Below are 25,731 nucleotides of genomic sequence, written 5' to 3' on the forward strand. Positions count from 1 at the left end.
CTAACGTTAATCCCTAACCCTAAGTCTTCAATCTATCGTTAACCCTAAGCCTAACTTTTACTTTAACCCCAACCCTAAACCTAACCCTTAAGCTTACAACAGCATATGTAAGAATTCAGGCCATGGAAAGGGTTATTGTTTTCCTACCTTGCCAGGACATTCTGGTGACTTGTCAGGACATTGTTGTCCTAATAATGTAGGAAAACATGTACACACACACACACACAAACACACACACACACACACACACACACACACACACACACACACACACACACACACACACACATAAACACACACACACACACAGGTCACTACATAAGCTCATAGCTTGCACACACACACACACACACACACACACACGCACACACACACACACACACACACACACAGATGGATATACCTCTTACAATACATAAGATCAAAGTATTTCCATGCATGTACAGAGTTAGGATACTCTCAGAATACAGAATGTCACAATGTTTATTCAAATACACCCACACATATGAGTACACTTTCCTCTAAGCACTTTACCCAAAAGCCAAAATAAACACTTCAATGCTTTTCACGAACAATAAAATAACTTCCCTCCTGCAGTGCAGAGTGAAACCAAATGATGTATCTTATGAGCCCCCACATTCAGCCTAGCTGAGCAAAGGATGACTCCAACTTTCCGCCATTATTAATGCATGGGCGCTTGAATGGAGCCATGGGTCGTCTGCGGCTGGCCTTGTGGGACCGAAGCCAATGTCCGTCACTTCATGTCAGTCACTGGGCATTGAGTGTACTTTGGTGTTTGATAACGCTCTATTGGAAAATATGAGACCGTAGACAGTGGTTCACTGACAGCCAGGAGCTCGTCTGATTTGTGGATCTACTCAGTGAGCAACAGCAAACCAACAGAGATAGTGAGGGGTTGAAATATTGTTTCCTGGGGACAAGCACTGCCATCCATCTTTTGAGGCTTGAACACAGAAACTCTACAGAGGAATACATACGAGGGCACAGCCATTATGGCTCTGATGTGGACACTGTACTCGGAGATGCCAACAGATGAATGACTTTTAAGGCCTCAATGCAGAAACTGGGTTTAAGCATGGACGCAGGTGCAAATCCATAATGGTTCCAGTGTGGATTAGTCATGCACAATCTTCTATTTACCTTCTGTGGACACCCACCTGCTCACACATGCACACATGCACACACAAACACACGTGTTCATAATAATTGATTCTGTGTGCACTTCACACAAACATTGGCAATGCACCACTTACATAAATACACCAGCCGGAGACCTATGAAGTCATGGTTGCTAATGCGTATACACACACACACACACATACACACACACACACACACACACACACACACACACACACACACACACACACACACACACACACACACACACACACACACACACACACACACACACACACACACACACACACACACACACACACACACACACAAACACAGATGGGTATACCTCTCACAATACATAAGATCAGAGTATTCCCATGCATGTACAGAGTTGGGATAGTCTCAGAATACAGAATGTCATGATTTTTATTCAAATGCACCCACCCAAATACCAATATGAGGGGGAGAAATAGTGTAAGCACACTCTGACAATGCAGGAAAATATCCTATTGCATATTATACTCACATCAAATTGTTGCTTCTCATTTTTCCTAATAGCAAAAACATGCCTTATCTGTACTACTCTTTCTGCATGAGTGAATGTGTATCTACTGGGTGGGTCACATCAATGACTGTAATTTATCAACCTGTCCAACCTTCTCTCTCTCTCTCTCTCTCTCTCTCTCTCTCTCTCTCTCTCTCTCGCTCTCCCTTCCCCACTCTCTGGTCTTCCATGCAGTCCTTGAGCTATGTCCACTGACTGTATCGGTATGCTACAGTCATTCAGCAATTAAATTGAGTATCCGTCCTCTGTGTGACTCCATTCCCCTCATAGTGACTGATTGGCATGACAATAATATTCATGCCTTGCCAAATGAGTTTAAAGAGACAATAACAGAATGCCACAGGAGAGAAAATGTAGCCATGAAAACTGAACATCCACCAGATAACCTCTGATAACATGCCAATTAACCTCTATCTCCTTATATAGTTAATCTCCACGTTCCCACAGACCCTCCCTCTCTCTCCCTTTCTCATGCTCTCTCTCTCTCCCTTTCTCATGCTCTCTCTCTCTCTCCCTTTCTCATGCTCTCTCTCTCTCCCTTTCTCATGCTCTTTCTCTCTCTCCCTTTCTCATGCTCTCGCTCTCCCTTTCTCATGCTCTCTCTCTCTCCCTTTCTCATGCTCTCTCTCTCTCCCTTTCTCATGCTCTCTCTCTCTCCCTTTCTCATGCTCTCTCTCTCTCTCCCTTTCTCATGCTCTCTCTCTCTCTCCCTTTCTCATGCTCTCTCTCTCTCCCTCCTTCCCTGTTACGTGTGCTGTTTAGCTGCGCTCAGCTTCACCTGTCAGCTTGGATCAGGGCTCTCTGGAGCAGCAACATGACAAACTGGCCTCTGATTCACACACACACACACACACACACACACACACACACACACACACACACACACACACACACACACACACACACACACACACACACACACACACACACACACACACACACACACACACACACACAGAGGACATTATTGGGCAAACCTCACTCACAGACAAACACACACTCACAGATTTGGCCTTTTACACACAGAAACATACACTGGCTTAAAAAGTTGTCCATTTCTACAGAGGCACACAAAGACATAGTTTTAGACAGATGTGGAGGCAAACTGAAGGATCATTAAAGAGTTAGACATACGCATACCTACATTCTTACATTTTGCACACATATTTTGTGTACTGGCATCTACTGTATACTGTAAAACATACATTTAACAAGCAACGCTTAAAGTCAAAATGTGTGAAGGCAGCCGGTACATTTTGTTCTATGGCAGGCATGGCCACTCACAGCCAGGAGATCATAAAGCAATCACTTTAGTGCTTTAAAATGCTAATATTATGCAATATCCTGCTAAAGGGGCTGAACCAGCTTTACCGTACTCCCCCACTCACTCGGTCTGTTTGTGTCAAATATCCCAGAGCACACCCCCTCCTCTATATCTATCTATCTCTCTCTCGCGCGCTCCCTCTCTCTCTCCTCTCTCTCTCTCTCTCTACCATTCCATTTTCATCTCCTTGTCCCTCACTCATCTATTTCATATTATCCCTCGTTCTTTCATTTCTTATCTTTCTCTCTCCTTCCTTTCTCTCTGCCTCTCTTCCTCTAAGTGATGACTGTCCCACCTGCTAAGCCGTTGATAATGTATCCCGTCATTAAGGGGATTTATGGCTAGTCCCTCCCGGAGCATGCTGACATCTCCCACTCACAATCAATACTCCTTTATGCAGTCTTCTCGCAGGGCTGTCCCGCTGTTTACCCAAACACAACTCTGCGTAGCCAGGGTCAGCTCACACATCCTCTCACACCCACACCCAAATATTCAACCAAACGCACAGAAACACACTTACAGACAGCTAAACCAAACTGGGCCGAGGCCAGTCCAGCCAAGCCAGACAGAGTCATTTGGGCCAACGGTCCCCAAGCTCATAAAGAGGTGGCTAGCCCAGCGTGTCACGGCGGCACAGACAGCACATACACAATTGTCAAGTGCTCTGCGTCACACGGAGCGAGGGATCACGGTTAGAGCAGTGGTTAAATAAAACAGCACCGCTGGCAGAGGAGCAGTTCATGTGCTTGGTCTAGTGACCTGCTGTAATGCAGAGCATCCATCTGTTTGCTGAGGAGACCTGGTGTATTTGTATTTTTGGTGTGTGTGTCTGTGTGTGCGTGTGTGCGCTTTAATAATGTGTACGTAAGTCGTGTGCATGTTAATTTGCATGAAGGTGCTGTATTTGTCCAGTGATTTAGTGTTAAGTGTGTTTTTCTTCCTGCGTGTTTTTGTGTTTGCCCCCGTGTCAAACTAAGTGAGCACATCATACACTCATCGCTCTTCAGGGCTGCAGACGTCAGAAAGAGTTTTGGGAGAAAGCAAAGAGATACGCTACATCAGACAAGAGAGGGGAAAAAGAACCACTCAAAATGGGAGGGGAAGGAGGGACTTGTTGTTTTTACACGTGCCACAGTATTGTCTGTTCATGTTTGTGGTGGTGAGGGTATTTGGAGCAGATGGAATGCACTGGGATGAGAGTAGAAAACGATCATGTCTGTCAAGCCACACAACAGACACTTCCTGTTTTTGTACAGACTTGTTCAGTCTTTGCACCTGCCAGGAACCGAGGATTGGTTTTGAATTGAAGGCTGCTGCATCTAGAGGAGGACGGCTCTCAGAAGTGTGTGAACAGGGTGGTGTGGAAGACAGAGGGCTTTTTTGAAAAGTCTCCCACTGCCAGAGAAAGAGACAGAGCAGTCCTTCTCATGGTTTATCATTATATTTTCTGCGGAGGGCAGATCTATGTGCTCCAAATGCGAATGCCCCGCAACACATGTCAGGGTGACTCACATTCTTTTTGATGCTTTGTGAACGTAAGGGGGATCTGGGTAGAAAGGGGGTGAGGGAAGGAGGGGGTGAGGTCGGTGGAGGAGAGGAGGGGGTTAGTCACATTGAGAGCCGGCAGCAAAGGACACAAGACGCACAACTCCTCTTTGGTAATCAAAAAGCATGTGCTTTAGCTCTGCCAAAGAGAGGGAGGAAGAGGAGGAGGAAGAGGAGGAGGAGAGGGAGGAGGCGTCCTCTGGGCTTGATCTCTCATACAGATGCAGGATCTTAATTTGAGCCAGTTTGCTACAGCAGGAAAACAATCCTGCACTAACAGGAAATGTGAATTATTATGTGGATTATATTGAATGGACATTTTTGTAGAGGCTAATACACTTTTCGTAAGGGGAGAATCAAGTCTGACATTTCAAAGAGAAAATTACAAACTTCAGAAGCCTTTTTAAACCTCAAATACACTACAAGTTTGACATGTTCTCCTGCAACAGAGTGATCAAATTAAAAGTCCTGCCATCTCTCCGATGGTGCTCTCCCTCTCTCTCGTTCTATTCCATTCTCTCTGTATCTAGTCCTCTCTCTTCTTCTCACTGAAGCCAAGTCCCATGTTATGTAACACAGTATCTCTATGTGCTCTTCCATTTAAGGATCAAACAGCAGCATATGCACAATTGGGTTGGCCATGGTGCTGTTGGGGTGGGGGGGGGGGGGGATGTGGTCATTGGTGTAGTTGTACTTGGTCATCTACTCCACATGCAGAATCTCAGTTTTCATGTCACTTCTCATTGACTTCTTATTTTTCATTGGGCCAATGGGAGTATTGTATTGTGTCCTGTGTCTAGCTCAAGGGCACGTTGTCTCTCTCTCTCTCTCTCTCTCTCTCGTTCTCTTTCTCTCTCTCTCAAACACACTCATACACATACAGTAGCTATCAGTGTGGGAACCCTCTGTCACCGATCTGACTGTTGTGTCATTGTGACACTGTGTCATTGGCAACATTGATATGGCCGCAGAGTAATTAGTATGCATAACAGTATTGACAGTACCACTTTTGCTGAACGTCACTGTGTGTACAATGTACAATGCACTTCCGGAGTTAGAAAGCACTATTGTTTATGGCGTGTGAAGGGTAGTGTTTACATAGTATTTTGAATGAAAAGAGTCGAGGTAGTAGAGTTAGTATTATAATGACAAATCATTGAAGTGAAAATGGTTGTACTTCTAGTAAATTTCTTGCAGTTATATTAGAATATAAAACTTGATTAAAAATACATTCCTGAACACTGCTGAAACCCGTGGGCCCTGTGGTTCTGAGTTGACCCGTGCATCACTATTGAGGAGGTGCTTAAGGATTTAGGTGCAGTGTATTTAATCATTATCACACTAAGGAAGTCTTAATCGTCATTAAGAGCCCTGAAACAGATGAAAGGAGTGATTAAGATCAGAGAGATAGTGATCAGAGAGATAGTGTTTTGACCCCTTAACTACATTGAAGCTCTAAGAAGTGTATCAAATTCCTTTTAAACTGAATGCACAGAAACAGATGCCCTCCGCCCGCCATTCAGATCTCATAAAATACACCATTGGATGGAACTGAGTGCTATTTTTAACCACTTGGATCCCTCATGCTAACGCTTGATTGTCCAGACCTCCTCCATTTGATATAGGAGATATTAGAGATACCTCAAACATAAGTGCCCCCTGGGTGACAAGGGGCCGTCTCTCAGAGCGTCTCCAGACCAGCTGGAGAGACTATGATTACCGGGGTTGTCTGCAACAGCCGTGGGTTTGCCTGGCCATCAATCACAGTGCACCAAAGCCTCAGCAAACATCAGAGCGAGATCGTGAGGGAAATCTAGTCCAGTCAAGATGAATGACTGCAGCTTTCCAGCAAAAAAGTGAGAAACTGCCGGGGTGATTATGCCAGACAGATGGGCGTTACTCTTCAAGGCCTTTTGAGAGTGGACATCCGCATTCAGGTGAGGCTTTAGGCGCTGAAAGAGAGATTTTGTTGAAGCCTATATATTGAAGCCTACTATTTCTCAATGTGTGCTTTACAGCCCATGCTCTTCTTTCATTCTGTACATTTAGCTTGAAATGAGAACGCGGTACAGTGGACAAAAGATAAATCAGTACCAGTGTACAGATCTAGCCATGGCCGGTCCTACCTCGGGGTCGTTATTCCCTGCAGTGGGGTCAGTCAGTCTCTGGTCTCTCTCCACCACAGCAAATTAACCCTAACGGGTCTGTCACTGCGACCGTTTACACGGCATTTGGTCTCACAAAGGCCTTCAGTCACACTGCCGTCCCTAACACCACCGAAGAGTTCAGGATGAATGAGCAGTGGAGGAGCGGAGGGAAGGGAAGGGAAGGGAGGGGAGGGGAAGGGAGGGAGAAACAGATGAAAGGAAAATAAAGAAGCACGCTGCTTTGCCTGGTTCCCCCTCGAGGCCCGAGCAGAGTTTCACGGATACTCATCTCTCTCTTGTTTTTTCTTGTGTCTGCTGTGTTTTTCAGGCTCTAGCCGATGGTGTGAACGATAAGGGCCTAGGTGATTACTGAGAGGATGGTGAGAAGGTTGAGGATGGATGGGAGGGTAAACTGATGGGTTTGTGGTTTGCTGGTCAGATAAAGACTGAGGCTCTGATAGTGCTTGGTACTGAGTCCGCTCCAACAAATCGCTACAAGTTAGCTGTTGATGTTCTGTCACTGTGGCTTGGGCACTGTGTCAATCCTCCCTGGTCTTTCCCATTACCCAGCCCAGTCGAGTGAAAACAGGACCCGGGCTGTACTGTATGTCCCAGCCGCCGGTATACACAATCATATGCACTCTCTACACACACACACAGACACACATACACACACACACACACACATAGCGGCAGTTTGTAATCCTCACTATTTGCAAAGCCTACATTGAATTATTACTGTAGTGTTATGTGTTACTATGCACATGTCCCATCTACTCAAACGGCTTGTCTCACAATGAAACATACAGTATTTTAGCAGTTAGTCTCTAGTTGCGTAAACAAAAAGCCTACTATCAAGAGTTAACTACTGACCTTCATATTCAAGTCAAAACCACGCTGTAGTACAGTTTTAGTACATGTCATGTCTTATTTGTGCCGATATCTATGCTGTGTTAGTTTGTCTTTAGGATAATGTGTGTGAGAGGTAGCTTTGGGATAATGCAGCAACAATTGAGCTGTGGTCCTCAGTATTCTGCAGCTCTCACTGTGAGGCTCTGCACTGGGGTGTGGTGTGGCCTTCTAAGTGATGTCACTCCCACAAAGCCTGGGATAAAACGTTCTGGGGTTGTTTCTGTATAAAATCTCGGTGTAGTAAAACTGGGAGCATTTAACAGTGTCTAGCAGTGGAGGCTGCTGAGAGGAGAACAGCTCATAATAAAGGTCTGGAACGGAGCGAATCGAATGAGACCATTCCACCTATTCCACTCCAGTCATTACCACGGCCTGTTCTCCTCAATTAAGGTGCCACCAGCCTCCTGTGGTGTCTAGGTGTTCTAGGGCTTATTAGTGGTAGCAGATAGTTTGAGTTTAGTTTTATTGGACTATAACACATTTGGTTTGTATTGTATGTTCATGTGCGTGCGCGTGTGTGTGTGTGTATGTGTGGATAAGACTGTAACTAATGCCGTGCACATAGCACATCTAAGCGTCCCCGCCTGCACTCATTACCTACACCCTGAAGGTGGTCCCAGTCCCACCGTATCCAGGACACACCTAATGCAAAATCCACTTTGGAGCAGCAGCTTCTCCCATCTCTCCTGACTGCTTTACGGACCGCTCCCCCGACCTGATCTGGAGCGACAGACAGAGCACAGGGGGCCACCAGAAAGGGGTGGGAGAGTAGGATGAAGGGAGTGAAGGGACAGGACCATTTGAAGTGTGGAGTGATACTCCAGAAAAGGCTAAAGGAAAAGCCTGGGGACCACCTGCTGTCAAAAGTGTTTTATAAGTGTGTGTGTGTGTGTGTGTGTGTGTGTGTGTGTGTGTGTGTGTGTGTGTGTGTGTGTGTGTGTGTGTGTGTGTGTGTGTGTGTGTGTGTGTGTGTGTGTGTGTGTGTGTGTGTGTGTGTGTGTGTGTGTTTGTGTGTGTGTGTGTGTGTGTGTGTGTGTGTGCAGGCTTATGAGTGTGTGTGCATACATCAAGGCTTGACATTACATTTTTTAGTAGGACAGATTTTTTACTTGTTCAAAAATGTAGGCTACACTGCCTGTTGGCTTCTTTGCATATTGAAGCCTGTCTCAAAATACAACAGTGCCCCTTTAAGGCTCTCTTGGAGGATGGTTGGCCACACTTGGAAGCCTATAAAATATTGCAACATTACGATTACAACCAGGGCTCAAAATGAAGGGCGTCCCGTCATCCCTGGACAATAGAAATATGTCTACTGTTCAGACTCTGGGACAGTTTTGAGATGACACATCCAAAATTCATACAACCACTGCACATTAAGAAATGAAAAAAACAATGAGGCTGATGCAACAGATCACACAGTATAGCTTAAATGTTGATAGAATTGTATTTCTTAATTTTATTAGCTCAACAATGAGCACATGACTGTAGGCTATGTGTGAATGTTCCAAAATGCAACCAGGAAAACACTGTTCTCAAAAGCGCATGTGACAGAGATGAAAATATCCATTAGAAATGAAGAAAGAGGGGAGCTCTAAAGATGCATCAACTAGCATGGGTTAGGGTAGCTTGGGGGGAAATGCCCCCCTTAAAGGAAAGGTTCACCCATTTTGGATATTGTGTTGTTTTTGTTCGTCTCTGAGCGATGTTCTATCGATTTCCTGGGTCATTTCATGTTTTCATGTGTATTGGCGTTCAAGCATGCAGGAATCTGTCCGGTATGACATAGCACTGTGATAAAGTCGCTCCCACTACACTGGAAGTTAATAGGAATACGACTTTTAGATCGGCAAAACGTCTATCATTCATGTCAGATTTCAATGCTGGCCAATATCAGAACTTGGGAGGAAGTCTTCTAGGAAGTCTTCTCTGGAATAAGCCATTGAACATATTTTTGCGATATTCCTACCTCAAGAAATGTCTAATTTAGGGTCTAGCACATTTATCCTGATTGTCTGCCTCTTTAGTCTAGGGTGCGTAGAAAGGAGATAGGAATCCAATGTATAGCGCCCAGCCCCACCCATTCACGTTGTCATGCTGCTAAGCTAATCGCCACGCAATCCCTTCTCAAAGTCAGTGTACATATTTTCCTCGAAAGTACATAATATCACAATTCCAAAGCTATACGATATTACAGATAGCAAGTTAATTATCTTACATAACATTTGTAATGTTGTACCTCTTGTTGTGCTAATGTTGTGCTAATGTTGTGCTAATGTTGTGCTAATGTTGTGCTAATCTTTGGTTTTTGAGAAACTCCCTAGAACATGAAAAAAATATTTGAATATTATTCCAATGTTGGCCACTTATCCAATTCTGATTGGAGTAATTAATTGAGTTTGTCCATTTGGACAACTTATCTACACTGAGTATACAAAACATTAAGAATACCTGCTCTTTCCATGAAATAGACTGACCAGGTGAATCTAGGTGAAAGATATGATCCCTTATTGATGTCACTTGTTAAATACAATTGAATGTGTACCATTCAGAAGGTGAATGGGAAAGATAAAATATTTAAGTGCCTTAGAACGAGGTATTGTAGTAGGTGCCAGGCGCACTGGTTTGTATCAAGAACTGCAATCCTGTTTTTCACACTCAACAGTTTCCTGTGTGTATCAAGAATGGCCCACCATCCAAAGGACATCCAGCCAACTTGACACAACTGTGGGAACCATTGGAGTCAATATGGGCACGCTTTCGACACCTTGTAGAGTCCATGCCCTGACGATTTGAGTCTGTTCTGAGGGCAAAAGGGGGTGGGGTGCAACGCAGTATTAGGACGGCGTTCTTAACATTTTGTATAGGACAAGCGTTGAGCCCTGATACATGTTAGCAACCATGTCTTTCTTCATAGATGTACGGCTGGTGTAAGTGGCGCATTGCCAATGTTTGCGTGAAGTGCACACAGAATCACGTATTATGAACACGTGTGCATGTGTGCATGTGTGAGCAGGTGGGTGTCCACAGAAGGTAAATAGAAGGCTGTGCATGACTGCTCCTCACAGGAACCAGTTTTTTTCCCTCAAGCCTTAAGTCGGTCACCTGTTGGCATCTCTGAGTACAATGTCCACACCCGAGCAATAATGGCTGTGCCCTCGTATGTATTCCTCTGTAGAGTTTCTGTGTTCAAGCCTCAAAAGATGGATGGCAGTGCTTGTCCCCAGGAAACAATATTTCAACCCCTCACTGTCTCTGTTGGTTTGCTGTTGCTCACTGAGTAGATCCACAAATCAGACGAGCTCCTGGCTGTCAGTGAACCACTGTCTACGGTCTCATATTTTCCAATAGAGCGTTATCAAACACCAAAGTACACTCAGTCCGCAGTGACTGACATGAAGTGACGGACAGTGGCCTCAGACAACAAGGCCAGCCGCAGACGACACATGGCTCCATTCAAGCCCCCATGCATTATTAATTGGATAAAGTTGTATTCTTTCTTCGCTCAGCTACACTGAATGTGGGGGCTCATAAGATACATCATTTGATTTCTCTCTGCACTGCGGGAGGGAGGTTATTTTGTTGTTCAAGAAAGCATCAAAGTGTTTATTTTGTTTTTTGTGTTAAGTGCGTAATGGAAAACAATAGGGCAGAGAATGTCGTTTTACACATGCATCAGGGACCTCTGTGGAGAAAGAGGTGACAGTATTCATAATGTTAAATCCCCTGTTGAAGACTATACTGGAGGAATATACTTCACGCCAATGGTTGCCCTTCTAATTTGTGAAGGCAACCACACATCAAAAAACATCTGTTTTCAAATATTTGCATCTTTTCTTCTGTCCTTCAAAGCTGGCATTGGTTTTGCCTGATGACTCACCATGAATTTAATTCCACTGCTCTATCGATCACTACATACGTTCAGTTTAAAACCTCCATTACTAAAGTCATTTGTGTGACTTCAAAATGAGGGGCCTTGTACAAAACAAATTCATCAGCGATTGGATCGTCTCTAACGGGTCTAACCAATCAGAGTATCAAATTTGATAATGCCATCATGTAGGCCGGCTCTGGCCCAACCAATCGTTGTCTGGGACCAATCAAAGCGGTCAGATTTTTTTGCCATTCTAGAAATCGGCGGGGAGGGAGGCAAATCCAGACTCATCGTGGAGAAGAAACATCCGTTGGGCGGAGCGATGTGAATGGGTAGCCAAGCAACCATTGGCTATGAATGATCAAGAGCAGTGGTGGGAATTGTTAGAATAGTATTCTAAGTATTGGCTGTTTAGATTCCTGGTGGGTCAGGTTGCTGCCGTGCCCTTGAGGATAACACTTCAGCTGAATTGCTCAAAATGAGCATCCAGCCGCATTAATGGAATAGTGGATTTAAACAGGTGAGCCACTCACTGATAAGTAAAAGCATCTTGTAAGCACACAGAACATGAAATTAAATTTTTTAAAGCTTGAGACAGAGCTGAAATATCTCACCCTTCAAATTATGAAGGTGAGGGACTAAGCCTGCTGTGCTGCACATACATGAGCAACCTGTTAGAAACGTCAGGAGCTAATGGCGTGGGCCATAAATCCCCTCCAGTTCGATATCTGAATCTGGAGGGAAACGCAAAGCACTCTCTCCCCGCTCATCCACATCAGACTAAGCCATGCACGAGATTAGCAGAGTTGAAGTTGGCTTGGCACATTAATAATTCTCTACCCGAGCAGGAATCAGCGCATTAAAGGACATGATGCATGTTTTATAGCTCTGTGCTGCATTTCATTCAATGTGTGCTGGAGACTATGAGGCTAGCTGTGGTGAGGCAAACAAACACATGTACCTGCTTGGGAACCGTGGTACAGGGGTATCGTGGTACAGGGGAACAAGGATGCATAGAGGCCTGGGCTGCGGTTCAAACACAAGAGAACTGTGTCTTGTAATCAAAGCAAGCAGTGGTACAGTGACGGTAAACTCTCCCAAGCTGAGCAGTATCTCACACTCTCGCCTTTCAACAGCTGAATGTTATTGAATTCAACCTTTCTAAATTGGACATGTTCCTAAGATTAAAAATGTAAGTGTGATGTATACAGTATGTACAGTATCAGTCAAAAGTTTGGACACACTTACTCATTCAAGGGGTTTTCTTTATTTTTACTATTTTCTACATTGTAGAATAATAGTGAAGACATCAAAACTATGAAATAACACATATGGAATCATGTAGTAACCAAAAAAGTGTTAAACAAATCAAAATATATTTCATATTTGAGATTCTTCAAAGTAACCACCCTTTGCCTTGATGACAGCTTTTCACACTCTTGGCATTCTCTCAACCAGCTTCACCTGGAATGCTTTTCCAACAGTCTTGAAGGAGTTCCCACATATGTTGAGCACTTGTTGGTTGCTTTTCCTCCACTCTGTGTTGTCACCTGGAATGTATTTAAATTAACAGGTGAGTTCATTTATGGAATTTATTTCCTTCGTAATGAGTTTGAGCCAATCAGTTGTGTTGTGACAAGTTAGGGTTGGTATACAGAAGATAGACCCTATTTGCTAAAAGACCAAGTCCATAATATGACAAGAACTGCTCAAAAAAGCAAAGAGAAATGACAGTCCATCATTACTTTAAGACATGAAGGTCAGTCAATGCGGAAAATGTCAAGAAGTTTGATAAGTTTCTTCAAGTGCAGTTGCTAAAACCATCAAGCACTATGATGAAACTGGCTCTCATGAGAACCTGTCACGCCCTGACCTTAGTTATCTTTGTTTTCTTTATTATTTTGGTTAGGTCAGGGTGTGACAAGGGTGGTTTGTGTAGTTTTTGTGTTGTCTAGGGGTTTTGTATGTCTAGGGGTTGTTGTATATCTAGGTGTATGTCTATGGTTGCCTAGATTGGTTCCCAATCAGAGGCAGCTGTTTATCGTTGTCTCTGATTGGGGACCATATTTAGGTAGCCATATTCCTTGGGTATTTGGTGGGTTATTGTCTATGTGTAGTTGCCTGTCAGCACTTGTTATTGTAGCGGCACGTTCATTTTGTTATGTGTTCTTTGTTTAATTAAAAGAAGAGGATAGGTATTCTTATCACGCTGCGCCTTGGAATCCTCCATACAACGAACGTGACAGAACCACCACAGGAATGGAAGACCCAGAGTTACCTCTGCGGCAGAGAATAAGTTCATTAGAGTTACTCTGCAGCCCAAATAAATGCTTCACAGAGTTCAAGTAACACACACATCTCAACATCAACTGTTCAAAGGAGACTGCTTGAATCATGGTTGAAATGCTGCAAAGAAACCACTACTGAAGGACACCAATAATAAGAAGAGACTTGCTTGGGCCAAGAAACACGAGCAATGGACATTAGACTGGTGGAAATGGGTCCAAATTTGAGACTTTTGGTTCCAACCTCCGTGTCTTTGTGAGACGCAGAGTAGGTGAATGGATGATCTCCGCATTTGTGGTTCCCGCCGTGAAGCATGGAGGAGGTGGTGTGATGGTTCTTTGCTGGTGACACTGTCAGTGATTTATTTAGAATTCAAGGTACATTTGACCAGCATGGCTACCACAGCATTCTGCAGCGATACGGCAACCCATCTGGTTTGTGCTCAGTGGGACTATCACTTTGTTTTTCAACAGGACAATGATCCAACACACCTCCAGGCTGTGTAAGGGCTATTTGACCAAGAAGGAGAGTGATGCAGTGCTGCATCAGATGACCTGGCCTCCACAATTACCTGACCTCACCCAATTGAGATGGTTTGGGATGAGTTGAACCACAGAGTGGAGGAAAAGCAGCCAACAAGTGCTCAACATATGTGGAACTCCTTAAAGACTGTTGGAAAAGCATTCCAGGTGAAGCTGGTTGAGAAAATGCCAAGAGTGTCATCGAGGCAAAGGGTGGCTACTTTGAAGAATCTCAAATATAAAATATATTTTGATTTGTTTAACACTTTTTTTTTTGCTACATGATTCCATATGTGTTATTTCACAGTTGTGATGTCTTCACTATTATTCTACAATTTTGAAAATAATTTAAATAAAGAAAAACCCTTGAATGAGTAAGTGTGTCCAAACTTCTGACTGGTACTGTACATAATGTATACATTTTTAATCTTAGGAACATGTCCAATTTAGAAAGGTTGAATTCAATAACATTCAGCTGTTGAAAGGCATTTTGAATGATTCAAATCAATTACTCCTTGAATGCACAACAAAACACCAGACATATTCTGTTACACTGTAAGAAAGCTTTACCGCAGGATGCACACACACACACACACACACACACACACACACACACACACACACACACACACACACACACACACACACACACACACACACAGTGAGAAGCAAATTACAGATACAGTACCCCTGTGATGAGCCACACAGCACAACTAAAGAGAATGGTCTTGAATGTCATTTTCCCACAGACAACTGTCTCCTTCCCTCTAATATATCACAGATCTAAAGGCCCTGTTTCATGTTCATGAAAACATTTGATTACTTTTCGCATACAAGTGATCATACCCTTTCTGATATCAAATCATATCAATCTATTCTCTTCAGCTTAGGCTAAAGAGATACATTCAGGAAAAGCTAAAACACTTTGGAAAGTCATAGTTTATTAAAGTATGTTATTGTTCAAGTAACGTAATTAAAACTATCCCCAGGCATCTCCAATGTTTGTGTGCGTGTTTTAGCCGCCCACAACCTTGAAATTGGGGTCTCAGTGAATCAATGGGCCCAGTGACTGGGACAACTGGCTGACTGACCTGATTGGGTTTCTCCATGCTGATCAATAAGATACCACCCTCTGCCCCTCTCTCTGTCCCTCTCCCCCCACTCCCCACCCGTTGTAGGATGGCAGGACGCCTTCATCGAGGCTCGTAAAAACCCTGCGCACTACGGTAAATCAGGGGAAATTATGGCTGCCCAGCCTCGCGCTCCAATGGATTTCCCTTCTATTCGCCCCCGCCTTTGTCATTGGGCTCATCAATACAGCAGATGACTCGGGTATTGGAGGCTCCTGTCTCTCTCTCTCACCCTCTCAGCCCTGCAGATTGTCTCCTCTGAGAAAACAGAACCTGCGAGGGTGTGACTGGGCCCTCTTTTCTCTCAATAATAATACTGGTGTGGTTGAAGTCCCCCTCCCCCAAATTGAGAGATCCGGTAATGACTTGTATTAACGCCATCCCTGTGGTCTCATTCTTAACAACCAATAGTACGGCCAGTCACACCCAGCCCTCCCTTCACTTTCACTGAACTAGAATTAGCCCTTGGCACTGCGCCAGCCAGCGCATGTCAATACTCCACCAAAAACCACAGTTCCGATTCCCTCACAGTGTACTAGAAGCCATAGTCTGGGCTCTCCACAAATAGCTTTACGCAAACACTCCATGGTCACGCCTATTATCGCTTGTGAGAGCACAACCACATCCACCCTGCCCCCCAGCCACCCTGTCCCACTGGCCCATGACCCCTGCTACTCTCTTACCTAGAGTTGGTCATGTCTGTCTGGCCACCTCTGCTCTTCTCCAGGCCCAACTTGGTGAAGATGCCCACCAGCACCATAATGGCCACCACGCCACAGATGATGTAGACAACCATGTGGGTGCGGTCTCGGTCGGGCTCCTCCTGCACCTCAGTGACGGGGGCCGCCGGCTTGCCGGTGTTGGCCCAGACGGGCGTGTCGTAGTTGGAGCAGGACTCCTGCTCCAGGCTGTGCACCTTGAACTGGCAGCAGAAGCGGTAAAAGCAGGAGCCGCAGCAGAACAGGTAGACGCCAGCATTGCAGTTGAACGGTGGGTCCCATTGGCCCATGACATCATAGTAGCCCCGGCAGCGGCTGCCTATCATTGGGATGGTCTGGTCCTCCGCCACCGGAGTGGCCAGCGTAGCCTCCGGAGAATTAGAGGTGGCTGCCGTCTGGTTGGTGGCCTGGGCATCTGCCCCAGCCTCTCTAGAGTTCTGACCCAGTGAAGTGAAGCCCAGCAGAAAGCTGAAGGCGAGGCAGATGAGCACAGAATTGGCAGCCATGTTTGATACCTGTGGATGCTGCTTCTGTTCAGTTGCTGAAGTGTCTCAAAGCTGGTGCAGGCCAATAAACACCAACTTCAGAAATGCAGGCTTCTCACTGCCCCCCACAAAAATGACATGAAAATAGCCTTTTAGGTATTTCACACACTAGAGACTTGAAAAGGAGTTGAGCTTTCAATTACTTTGCTGAGAGTTATTACAGCACTCAGTTACAGGAGGCTCAGTGTGAAGTAATAAATTGCCATCAAGAAGGGGGATGAGCAAGTAAGTGAAACAAACTAACCCCAAATCTTAACCTGCTCCTCACAAATGAGTCCCCAGTGACTCAGTCCCAGACTCAGACACACAGTTCTGGCAGCGTTGCGAAAATACAGCCCTTTTCTGCCAAATGTCAATAGCAGATGTGATCTGAAATCTGGAGCACCTCCAGTTTAGGAGGTGTCACCCAGAAATGAACTGGCCTGTGGCATTTAAAAAAAATCTCCCCCCAGTAAAGAAAGTGTTATCCGTAAATCAGAGAGATTGGAATCCCAACAGCGCCAGCGGAAAAGCAGATTCCTCAAGGCTCCAAGCTCCTTTCTGTAAACGTCTTCATTTAGGAGAGGGACACACAGATTTTGATAATTGCCCTGCCAAGCATTAATCAATGCTGAAGTGGGGGAAACGACAAAGCACTGGAACTTCTAGATAATCCACTTGTCATAATCTATAAATATGGGAGTTGTTGATATTCCCCTCTCAGATTATCTTGCCTCGAACAACTGCCTGGTCTCCAACTGAATGTTCATTTGATTCTTTGTTATTTTTCTTGCAGACATTTTTAATCCCTTCTAAGTGAAACATGATGCTCTCATTCCTTTCCTTTCCAGATGTGCAATTCCAGTTAGATGTTATTCTACAATTGGTCTTCAATATTATATTATGCCAGAAAAAAAGGTATATTGGTTTTTGTTTCCACTCCCTCTAGCGAAAGCACAGCCTGCAGTTCTTCAATATAGTCCTATGAGATCTGAAATGATGATTTAGTCCAGATTTAAAAGAGGTCCTCAGAACCTGAAGCAGCTTGCCTTTCTCACACACACACACACACACACACTCTCACAGACACACACACACACATTCAAATCCATAGGCGACAGCGCTCCGTCAGTGTCAGTTTGGCTTAATGGGTTTAGAGGGATGGGGGTCCAGTCACTCTCTGTTGTTGTGGGTTTCTCTTGGTGCTGTCGGATCGGCGACACACCACACCTGAGAGGGATTCTAAAAGGATGGGGTCACCAATACAGCTCTGCTGCCAGACAACTACAACCCCACAAGTGCTACCAAGCAGGGGATAGGGGAATGACAAGGGCAGCGCTTTGAACAATCCCCCCAGCCTGTGGAATCTAGTCCAGTCCTCCCTTGTCTAAATTTATGAGAAGCTCACTTTTGAGCGAACATGCGGTGTAATTACATTTCTGCGTAGTGTCCCACTTCTTTACTGTGGTCGGTCGTTAGTTTCTTTATTTGTTTTGGTCCCTTCCTTGTTTTCCTTGTCTTCGTTTATTTACCACGACTCCATAATCCCTCTCTGCTGCTTTTTGTTGATTCTTGCTCTCTGCTTTCTTCTGTCTTCCTCACTTACCTCTCCCTCTTTCAGACACAACTAAAGAGCAGGCTTTCTGCCGCGTTACTGCTGTGAATACAGGAGGGTATTACAGAGCCTGTGGAATGCGGTCCATGCATTCAACACACCCAAGCCTCAACTCCCCAGCATGTTCCAAGGGCAGGATAACTGGAGAGGCGACAACAAAAGGCAATGCAAAATCCTGTTTTCAAGAAGCCTTCAAAAATGGGACTGCAGCAAAGCTGTTTGTGTTGTTTGTGGTCTTTTATCACGCTCATTTGCAAAAAGCATTAATATGCAACAGTTTTACCAAATGCTGCACATTAAAGCAGTCTTCCAATTGTTATGCAAGGGACCTCAACACAGTCCTTCCCCCAAAGCAGCTTCTGTGAAAACAGGCATAATTTGATATATATGTATAGGAATTTTAGATATATATCACATGTATGTGTTTTCTCTGTTTCTTTGCTTATGGAATTCTCCAACAGAAATTGGATAAAACAGGATAACCAACAGCAGTAGGATGCTTTTTTTCATTCCATCCCCTCTTTGTTTTTCTTCAGAAGTGTATTCCTCTGTTTCCCTTGTCCCTCGCACAGAGCTTCTTTATCCCGTCTCCGTTGATGTTGCACTACTGTGCTCTGGCAGGACTAAATGCTCACACGCTCTCTCCCTCGCTCTCTCTCTCTCGCTATCTCTCACTCGCTCTCGTGAGCGAATGAGCGCACCTCTCTTGGTGACCCCCCCCCTCTCTCTGTCACTGACACCCTCCTCCCTAGGCTGTGTCCCATGTTTTTTGTACTCTCTCCTTCCAAATCTCTCTCTTTACATCTTTCCCCGTCTCTCTTCCTTTCTCTCGTTCTGCTCTCTATTCTTTTTTTATCCCCTAATTTATTTTTACCCCCTGTCTAACCTTTTCTGTTTACCTTGCCTCCATCCTCTATCCCTATCCATTCCCCCTCTCTCTTTTTAAACCCCCATCGGTTCAACAGATGAGTGCAGTGGTGCTGACTGCATGTGTCCATGTGTGAGCATGCTTGTGCTAATGCCTATGTACCATCCTGGTCTTTATGTGAGCATGCTTGTGCTAATGCCTATGTACCCTCCTGGTCTTTATGTGAGCATGCTTGTGCTAATGCCTTTGTACCCTCCTGGTCTTTATGTGAGCATGCTTGTGCTAATGCCTATGTACCCTCCTGGTATTTGTGTGAGCATGCTTGTGCTAATGCCTATGTACCCTCCTGGTCTTTATGTGAGCATGCTTGTGCTAATGCCTTTGTACCCTCCTGGTCTTTGTGTGAGCATGTTTGTGCTAATGCCTATGTACCCTCCTGGTCTTTGTGTGAGCATGTCTCTAACATGTGCTGCAGGATTTGATTTACTGAGGCAGTGAGGGAGGAGAGGGAGGGGAGTGAGCAAAGGAGAAGAGAGAGAGAGAGAGAGAGAGAGAGAGAGAGAGAGAGAGAGAGAGAGAGAGAGGTGACATAACGTAACAGGGACTGAAGAGCAGGGGGGAGAGGGGCGGGCGGCTTTGAAAGGGAAGGAGAGGGAGAGGAATTATTAGATTGCAGGAGGGATGGAAAGGAATAGGAATAGATGGAGAGTGAGAGGGAGCAAGCCAGGTAGTAGAGGAAGGGGAAGATAGATAACAGGCGAAAGAGTGAGAGACAAGGTGGCGTGGGGGATGAGAGAGAGGGAGATAATTGAAGGCTAGGAAAAGGATATTCTGCAGGAAAGGCAGAGAGCAAGGCCTGAGAGATTAGGATGAAAAGAAAGTGACAAAGAGAAAAGAGAGAGAGATGCAAAATTGTATGAATTTGGAATAATCCCTGATTTAATGTTGTACATGAACTAGATTTGGTAGAAAATGTGCCGTTGGGCCTTCTTTGTGCGTTCTAGGCGAATATGCATCCTCATCAGAATACATAGCAAAATAGCGAAGGGATGCTGCTAAATATTTTATTATGTTTCAAAGCTGTTGACATTATACTCCTTTTGAATATTCATATTTTCATTTTTTTCCTCTTATTTTGTTTAATTTCACTGCCCTAGTCTTCTTCTCTCTCTCTCTGTATAGCTGCATCTCTCCATCTATTTCTTTCTCTCTTTTGAGCCACTGTTGTTTCGCCTACCCATCACTATTCCCTGCACAGCATCTCCTTCTGTCTAACCCTTACCAACCCTCTTTCCCAAATTCACTTAGGAATTTTGGCAGAGCGCATACAGACATACACACACTAAGGCATTCTGGCGCACACGCACACGCACACGCACACACGCACACAAACACACACACACACACACACACACACACACACACACACACACACACACACACACACACACACACACACACAACATGCAGTCATAAACCCTCTTTCTCCAAGTCTCACATCTCCTCCATCTCATCCCCCTCTCATCAATATTTGTTTTCTTCTCTGACTTCCTCCCTAACTGCAGGTCTAGTATGAAACTGCCTGCAGTAAGAAAGTATACTGTTGATAAAGATGTCAGGCAATGTTGCTGTTCTGTGAAATATTGCACTTGTGTATACTGCTGCCTACAATTATCTATTGAGATGGAGGGGGGAGAAGGAGTGAGGGAGGAGTGGAGAGGGAAAGAAAGATGAGATGGATGGAGCGGCAGAAAGAGGGGATGATGGGAAATGTCTCGGGGGGTAGAGGGCAGGGAGGGTACAGGCTAGATGAGAGTTCTGTCTTTAATCATTTTATTATTTCCATTCACCGGACCTGATAGCACCGCTGTGGCACTCATATTTCTTTTAGCCTGGTTTCACCTTGGCAGAACACATTGTACCAATCTGCTCCCATCAAAAAACCCTCCTAAACAGAGAGTGGAGAGCTGTTCCTGTTGCATGCTGGATCTCCCCCTGTCATCCCTCTAAATAAAATATGAACTTCAAAATATATTACATGTCATCATCATTCCTTTTTCCATCCCTCTGTATTCATCTCTCTCCCTCCACCCGCTGTCCCCTATGTCCACTATACGGTACCTATTAATCCTCCCCATCCTCTCTCTCTCTTTCCCCCTTTCTCTCCCCTCTCTCCCTAAGTCTCTGTCGCTCTCCCTCCCTCTGTCTCTGTCGCTCTCCCTATGTCTGTCTCTCTTTCTCTCTCTCTCTCTCTCTAGCCAGGGACAGAACATCAGTCCTATAGCCAGTAACTGTCACTCACTCTAGATTTGTTTTGGTTCTGGTCTCTTGGATGTTGGGTGTGAGAGGAAGAGATGGCAGGAAACAGATAGATAGAAAGATAAAAAACTAAGAGAGACGGAGAGATGGACAGGTGGAGAAAATTGAGAAAAAGAGGTGGGCTGAACCCAACTCTAATGACAACTCTGCCTACAGTCTAGACAAAGAGAGAGAGGAGCATATTGTTTGGTTCAGAGGCCCTAGCTGCTAGGCCGAGTTCAGGGAGGAAACAGTGGGAGTTTATTGCCTAAAATACTGTTACGTCTGGATGCTGATTGATGTATTTGGCTAGTCTACCATTTTTCCTGATCGCTCTGATTCCTCAAGCACCGATGCGAGCGAGTGGCCCTCCGACACCCACGCCCTTGACTGCGGGGATAGACATTGCACACCCAGCATTGATCTGGTCCACTCCAGACATTCATATCTTGTTTGTTTTTTGAAGGAGGTTGTGTCCCTCCTAGGATGATTGGAAGGAGGGGTTGAAAGTTAGAGGTGACATGGATATAGTAGATGGAGATTGTGAATAGCTTACCGTTACATTCAGAGCACTTTCAGTATTTGTTCATTCCATGCAAGAAAAGTGTTTGCGTGTAAACGCATGGTGTGTACATACCTTTGTGTGTGTTTGTTTAAAGACACTGATTTGCCCTATCGTTAGGAGTGTTTGTTCTTATAAACAAGAGAGCTTGCCAATTGCCGAGAAACTCTCTCTAATGAATGGAGATTTAATTCCTTTGCTAAATGTACACACTCTGGATACATCACTTCCGCCCACTTATTGCCAGTACAGAAATGTGCGACAGGTCAGGCCCATTTGCTCTAATATCTCAGTCTTCCGGCCCAGTGTTTTTCCAAAGGGAAAGACTGGGCTTTGGAAACCGCCCAGAAACCCAATCTGTTGTGACAGGTGAGTGAATTTATTCAGGTTGTAAGATAATGTGGGACAAAAATCTATTGTACATCTTGCATTTTGGACCAATAAACTTGAAGAAGTTGTTAGTATTATTTGTTGTTGTTATTATACTTCAAGCTAATTGTGTGTCATTAACCTTTTGTTTTGTAGCAATTCTTGTGTAAAAGAGTATGTTATTAAATGTCTTCCTTCAAAACTCCCATCACTTCCTGACATCTCATCATCATTGATCCTTTGCATGTTCACTCTCTCTGTCCTCCCTTTTCTCCGTATTTCAACCATTAATATGTTTTATCCCACTCGTCCCTCCCTCCCTCCCTCCCTCCCTCCCTCCCTCCCTCCCTCCCTCCCTCCCTCCCTCCCTCCCTCCCTCCCTCCCTCCCTCCCTCCCTCCCTCCCTCCCTCCCTCCCTCCCTCCCTCCCCAGCTCAATGAGAACAGTGCAGTACTAATGTATTGCAGTATTGATGCACCTCGCCAGTCAGTCAGTCAGTCTCTCGTCACTTATAGAGTTGACTTACCTCCTGGCCAGGCCATGAGATCTGTCTGTATCTGTCTCTCTCCTTGTGGTCTTAATGCCCCTGCAAAGTTGCCTTAATGGCCCCATCAACGGTGTTGGCCCCAGTAACCCAATCAGCCAAAAAAGAGATCTTTCACCAGCCTCCCCACACACAGAGAAAGAATGGTCGGAGAGAGGACGAAAGAGAGAGGCCCAAGGTGGCAGTGGAGATAGGGAGGAACACACAGGGAGATGGATAGAGAGAACAGCAAGGGAGCAAGATAAGTTCGAGGCAGAGAGAGAAAGCTGAGAAAGTGAAAGAGAAAGAGAGATCAATAAAGTGAGATTGTTATTTTAGCGATATAAGTCTGTGCCTATAGCAGCTCCATCAAGACGGGCTCTCAAGCCCTGCGGCCAGAGTAGCACTGCTACTGAAGCGCTTTGACACAGCATGGGGTCATGACACAATGTAACCCTATGTTTGCCACAGGACAACACCAGATCTGGGTGTCTCCCTCTGCCACCCTGGCACCATTTAAATACTCTGTGTCTGCAGATTGTATCTGCAATTCGGCAAAGGTATCTGGGCAATATGCATATTATTTGTCTAAAACATTTGGAATATGTGTTTTTTTAATTGCTATTTTCTTTTTTCAGTTGATGTTTTATGTGCTTTATTTTTGACATGCATCACTGGCCTGTTTATGGGCATGATGTTTGTGTTTGTGCGTTACTGGATTAGTCTATTTGAGTCAGATTTCTTGTTTTAGTCCTTGTGTCTTAAGCTGGTTGATGACTCATACATCTCTGACAGTGCTGTGGCTGGTGACATCACACATATTTTCCCGCTGCTGCTGTAGGCTGTTTGTTTTGCTCTGCTAATTACAGTACAATAACTGTTTCATGAACTATAATAACTGGCGGTTATAGATGAGTAAGCAAACACTTCAAGGGTCAGTCTGTGTTACCAGTTTAAAGGGGGAAAAAGATTAGTTTTCACAAACACATAGTATGAGAGAAATGTGTAGGTATACAGTGGGGCAAAAAAGTATTTAGTCAGCCACCAATTGTGCAAGTTCTCCCACTTAAAATGATGAGAGAGGCCTGTAATTTTCATCATAGGTACACTTCAACTATGACAGACAAAATTTGAAAAAAAATCCAGAAAATCACATTGTAGGATTTTTAATGAATTTATTTGCAAATTTTGGTGGAAAATAAGTATTTGGTTAATAACAAAAGTTTATCTCAATACTTTGTTATATACCCAATGACAAACATTTTCTGTAAGTCTTCACAAGGTTTTCACACACTGTTACTGGTATTTTGGCCCATTCCTCCATGCAGATCTCCTCTAGAGCAGTGATGTTTTGGGGCTGTTGCTGGGCAACACGGACTTTCAACTCCCTCCAAAGTTTTTCTATGGGGTTGAGATCTGGAGACTGGCTAGGCCACTCCAGGACCTTGAAATGCTTCTTATGAAGCCACTCCTTCGTTGCCCGGGCGGTGTGTTTGGGATCATTGTCATGCTGAAAGACCCAGCCACATTTCATCTTCAATGCCCTTGCTGATGGAAGGAGGTTTTCACTCAAAATCTCACGATACATGGCCCCATTCATTCTTTCCTTTGCAGAAAAACAGCCCCAAAGCAGGATGTTTCCACCCCCATGCTTCACAGTAGGTATGTTGTTCTTTGGATGCAACTCAGCATTCTTTGTCCTCCAAACACGACGAGTTGAGTTTTTATCAAAAAGTTATATTTTGGTTTCATCTGACCATATGACATTCTCCCAATATTCTTCTAGATCATTCAAATGCTCTCTAGCAAATTTCAGACGGGCCTGGACATGTACTGGCTTAAGCTGGGAGACACATCTGGCACTGCAGGATTTGAGTCCCTGGCAGCATTGTGTGTTACTGATGGTAGGCTTTGTTACTTTGGTCCCAGCTCTCTGCAGGTCATTCACTAGGTCCCCCCGTGTGGTTCTGGGATTTTTGCTCACCGTTCTTGTGATCATTTTGACCCCACGGAGTGAGATCTTGCGTGGAGCCCCAGATCGAGGGAGATTATCAGTGGTCTTGTATGTCTTCCATTTCCTAATAATTGCTCCCACAGTTGATTTCTTCAAACCAAGCTGCTTACCTATTGCAGACTCAGTCTTCCCAGCCTGGTGCAGGTCTACAATTTTGTTTCTGGTGTCCTTTGACATCTCTTTGGTCTTGTCCATAGTGGAGTTTGGAGTGTGACTGTTTGAGGTTGTGGACAGGTGTCTTTTATACTGATAACAAGTTCAAACAGGTGCCATTAATGCAGGTAATGAGTGGAGGACAGAGGAGCCTCTTAAAGAAGAAGTTACAGGTCTGTGAGAGCCAGAAATCTTGCTTGTTTGTAGGTGACCAAATAGTTATTTTCCACCATAATTTGAAAATAAATTAATTAAAAATCCTACAATGTGATTTTCTGGATTTTTTTCTCATTTTGTCTGTCATAGTTGAAATGATTATCCAATGAAAATTACAGTGGGAGAACATTATATATGTATTTTTTCAAATTAAATTTTTTACCCCTTTTTCGTGGTATCCAATTGTTTTAGTAGCTACTATCTTGTCTCATCGCTACAACTCCCGTACGGGCTCGGGAGAGACGAAGGTTGAAATTCATGCGATACACAGCTGCACTGCTTCTTAACACAGCGTGCATCCAACCCGGAAGCCAGCCGCACCAATGTGCACCTGACAACCTTGGTTAGCGCGCACTGCGCCTGGCCGGCCACAGGAGTCGCTGGTGCACGATGAGACAAGGACATCCCTACCAGCCAAGCCTGACG

At 44.6% G+C, this 25,731-nt stretch overlaps 1 protein-coding gene across 3 annotated transcripts in view; it reads right to left on the minus strand.

Annotated features, from left to right (window-relative positions):
- LOC110538381 (protein shisa-9-like) overlaps positions 1–19,171 on the minus strand; it is a 74,318-nt gene extending 55,147 nt beyond the window's left edge. For all 3 annotated transcript variants that reach the window (XM_036938433.1, XM_036938432.1, XM_036938431.1), the window contains exon 1: positions 16,128–19,171. In XM_036938433.1, coding sequence (XP_036794328.1) covers positions 16,128–16,669 — 542 coding nt within the window. In that variant the 5' untranslated portion in view covers positions 16,670–19,171. The remainder of the gene's footprint in view (positions 1–16,127) is intronic.
- Positions 19,172–25,731: the final 6,560 nt, after the last annotated feature.

Source organism: Oncorhynchus mykiss, chromosome 12, assembly GCF_013265735.2.
Source record: "Oncorhynchus mykiss isolate Arlee chromosome 12, USDA_OmykA_1.1, whole genome shotgun sequence".
Lineage (NCBI taxonomy): Eukaryota > Metazoa > Chordata > Actinopteri > Salmoniformes > Salmonidae > Oncorhynchus > Oncorhynchus mykiss.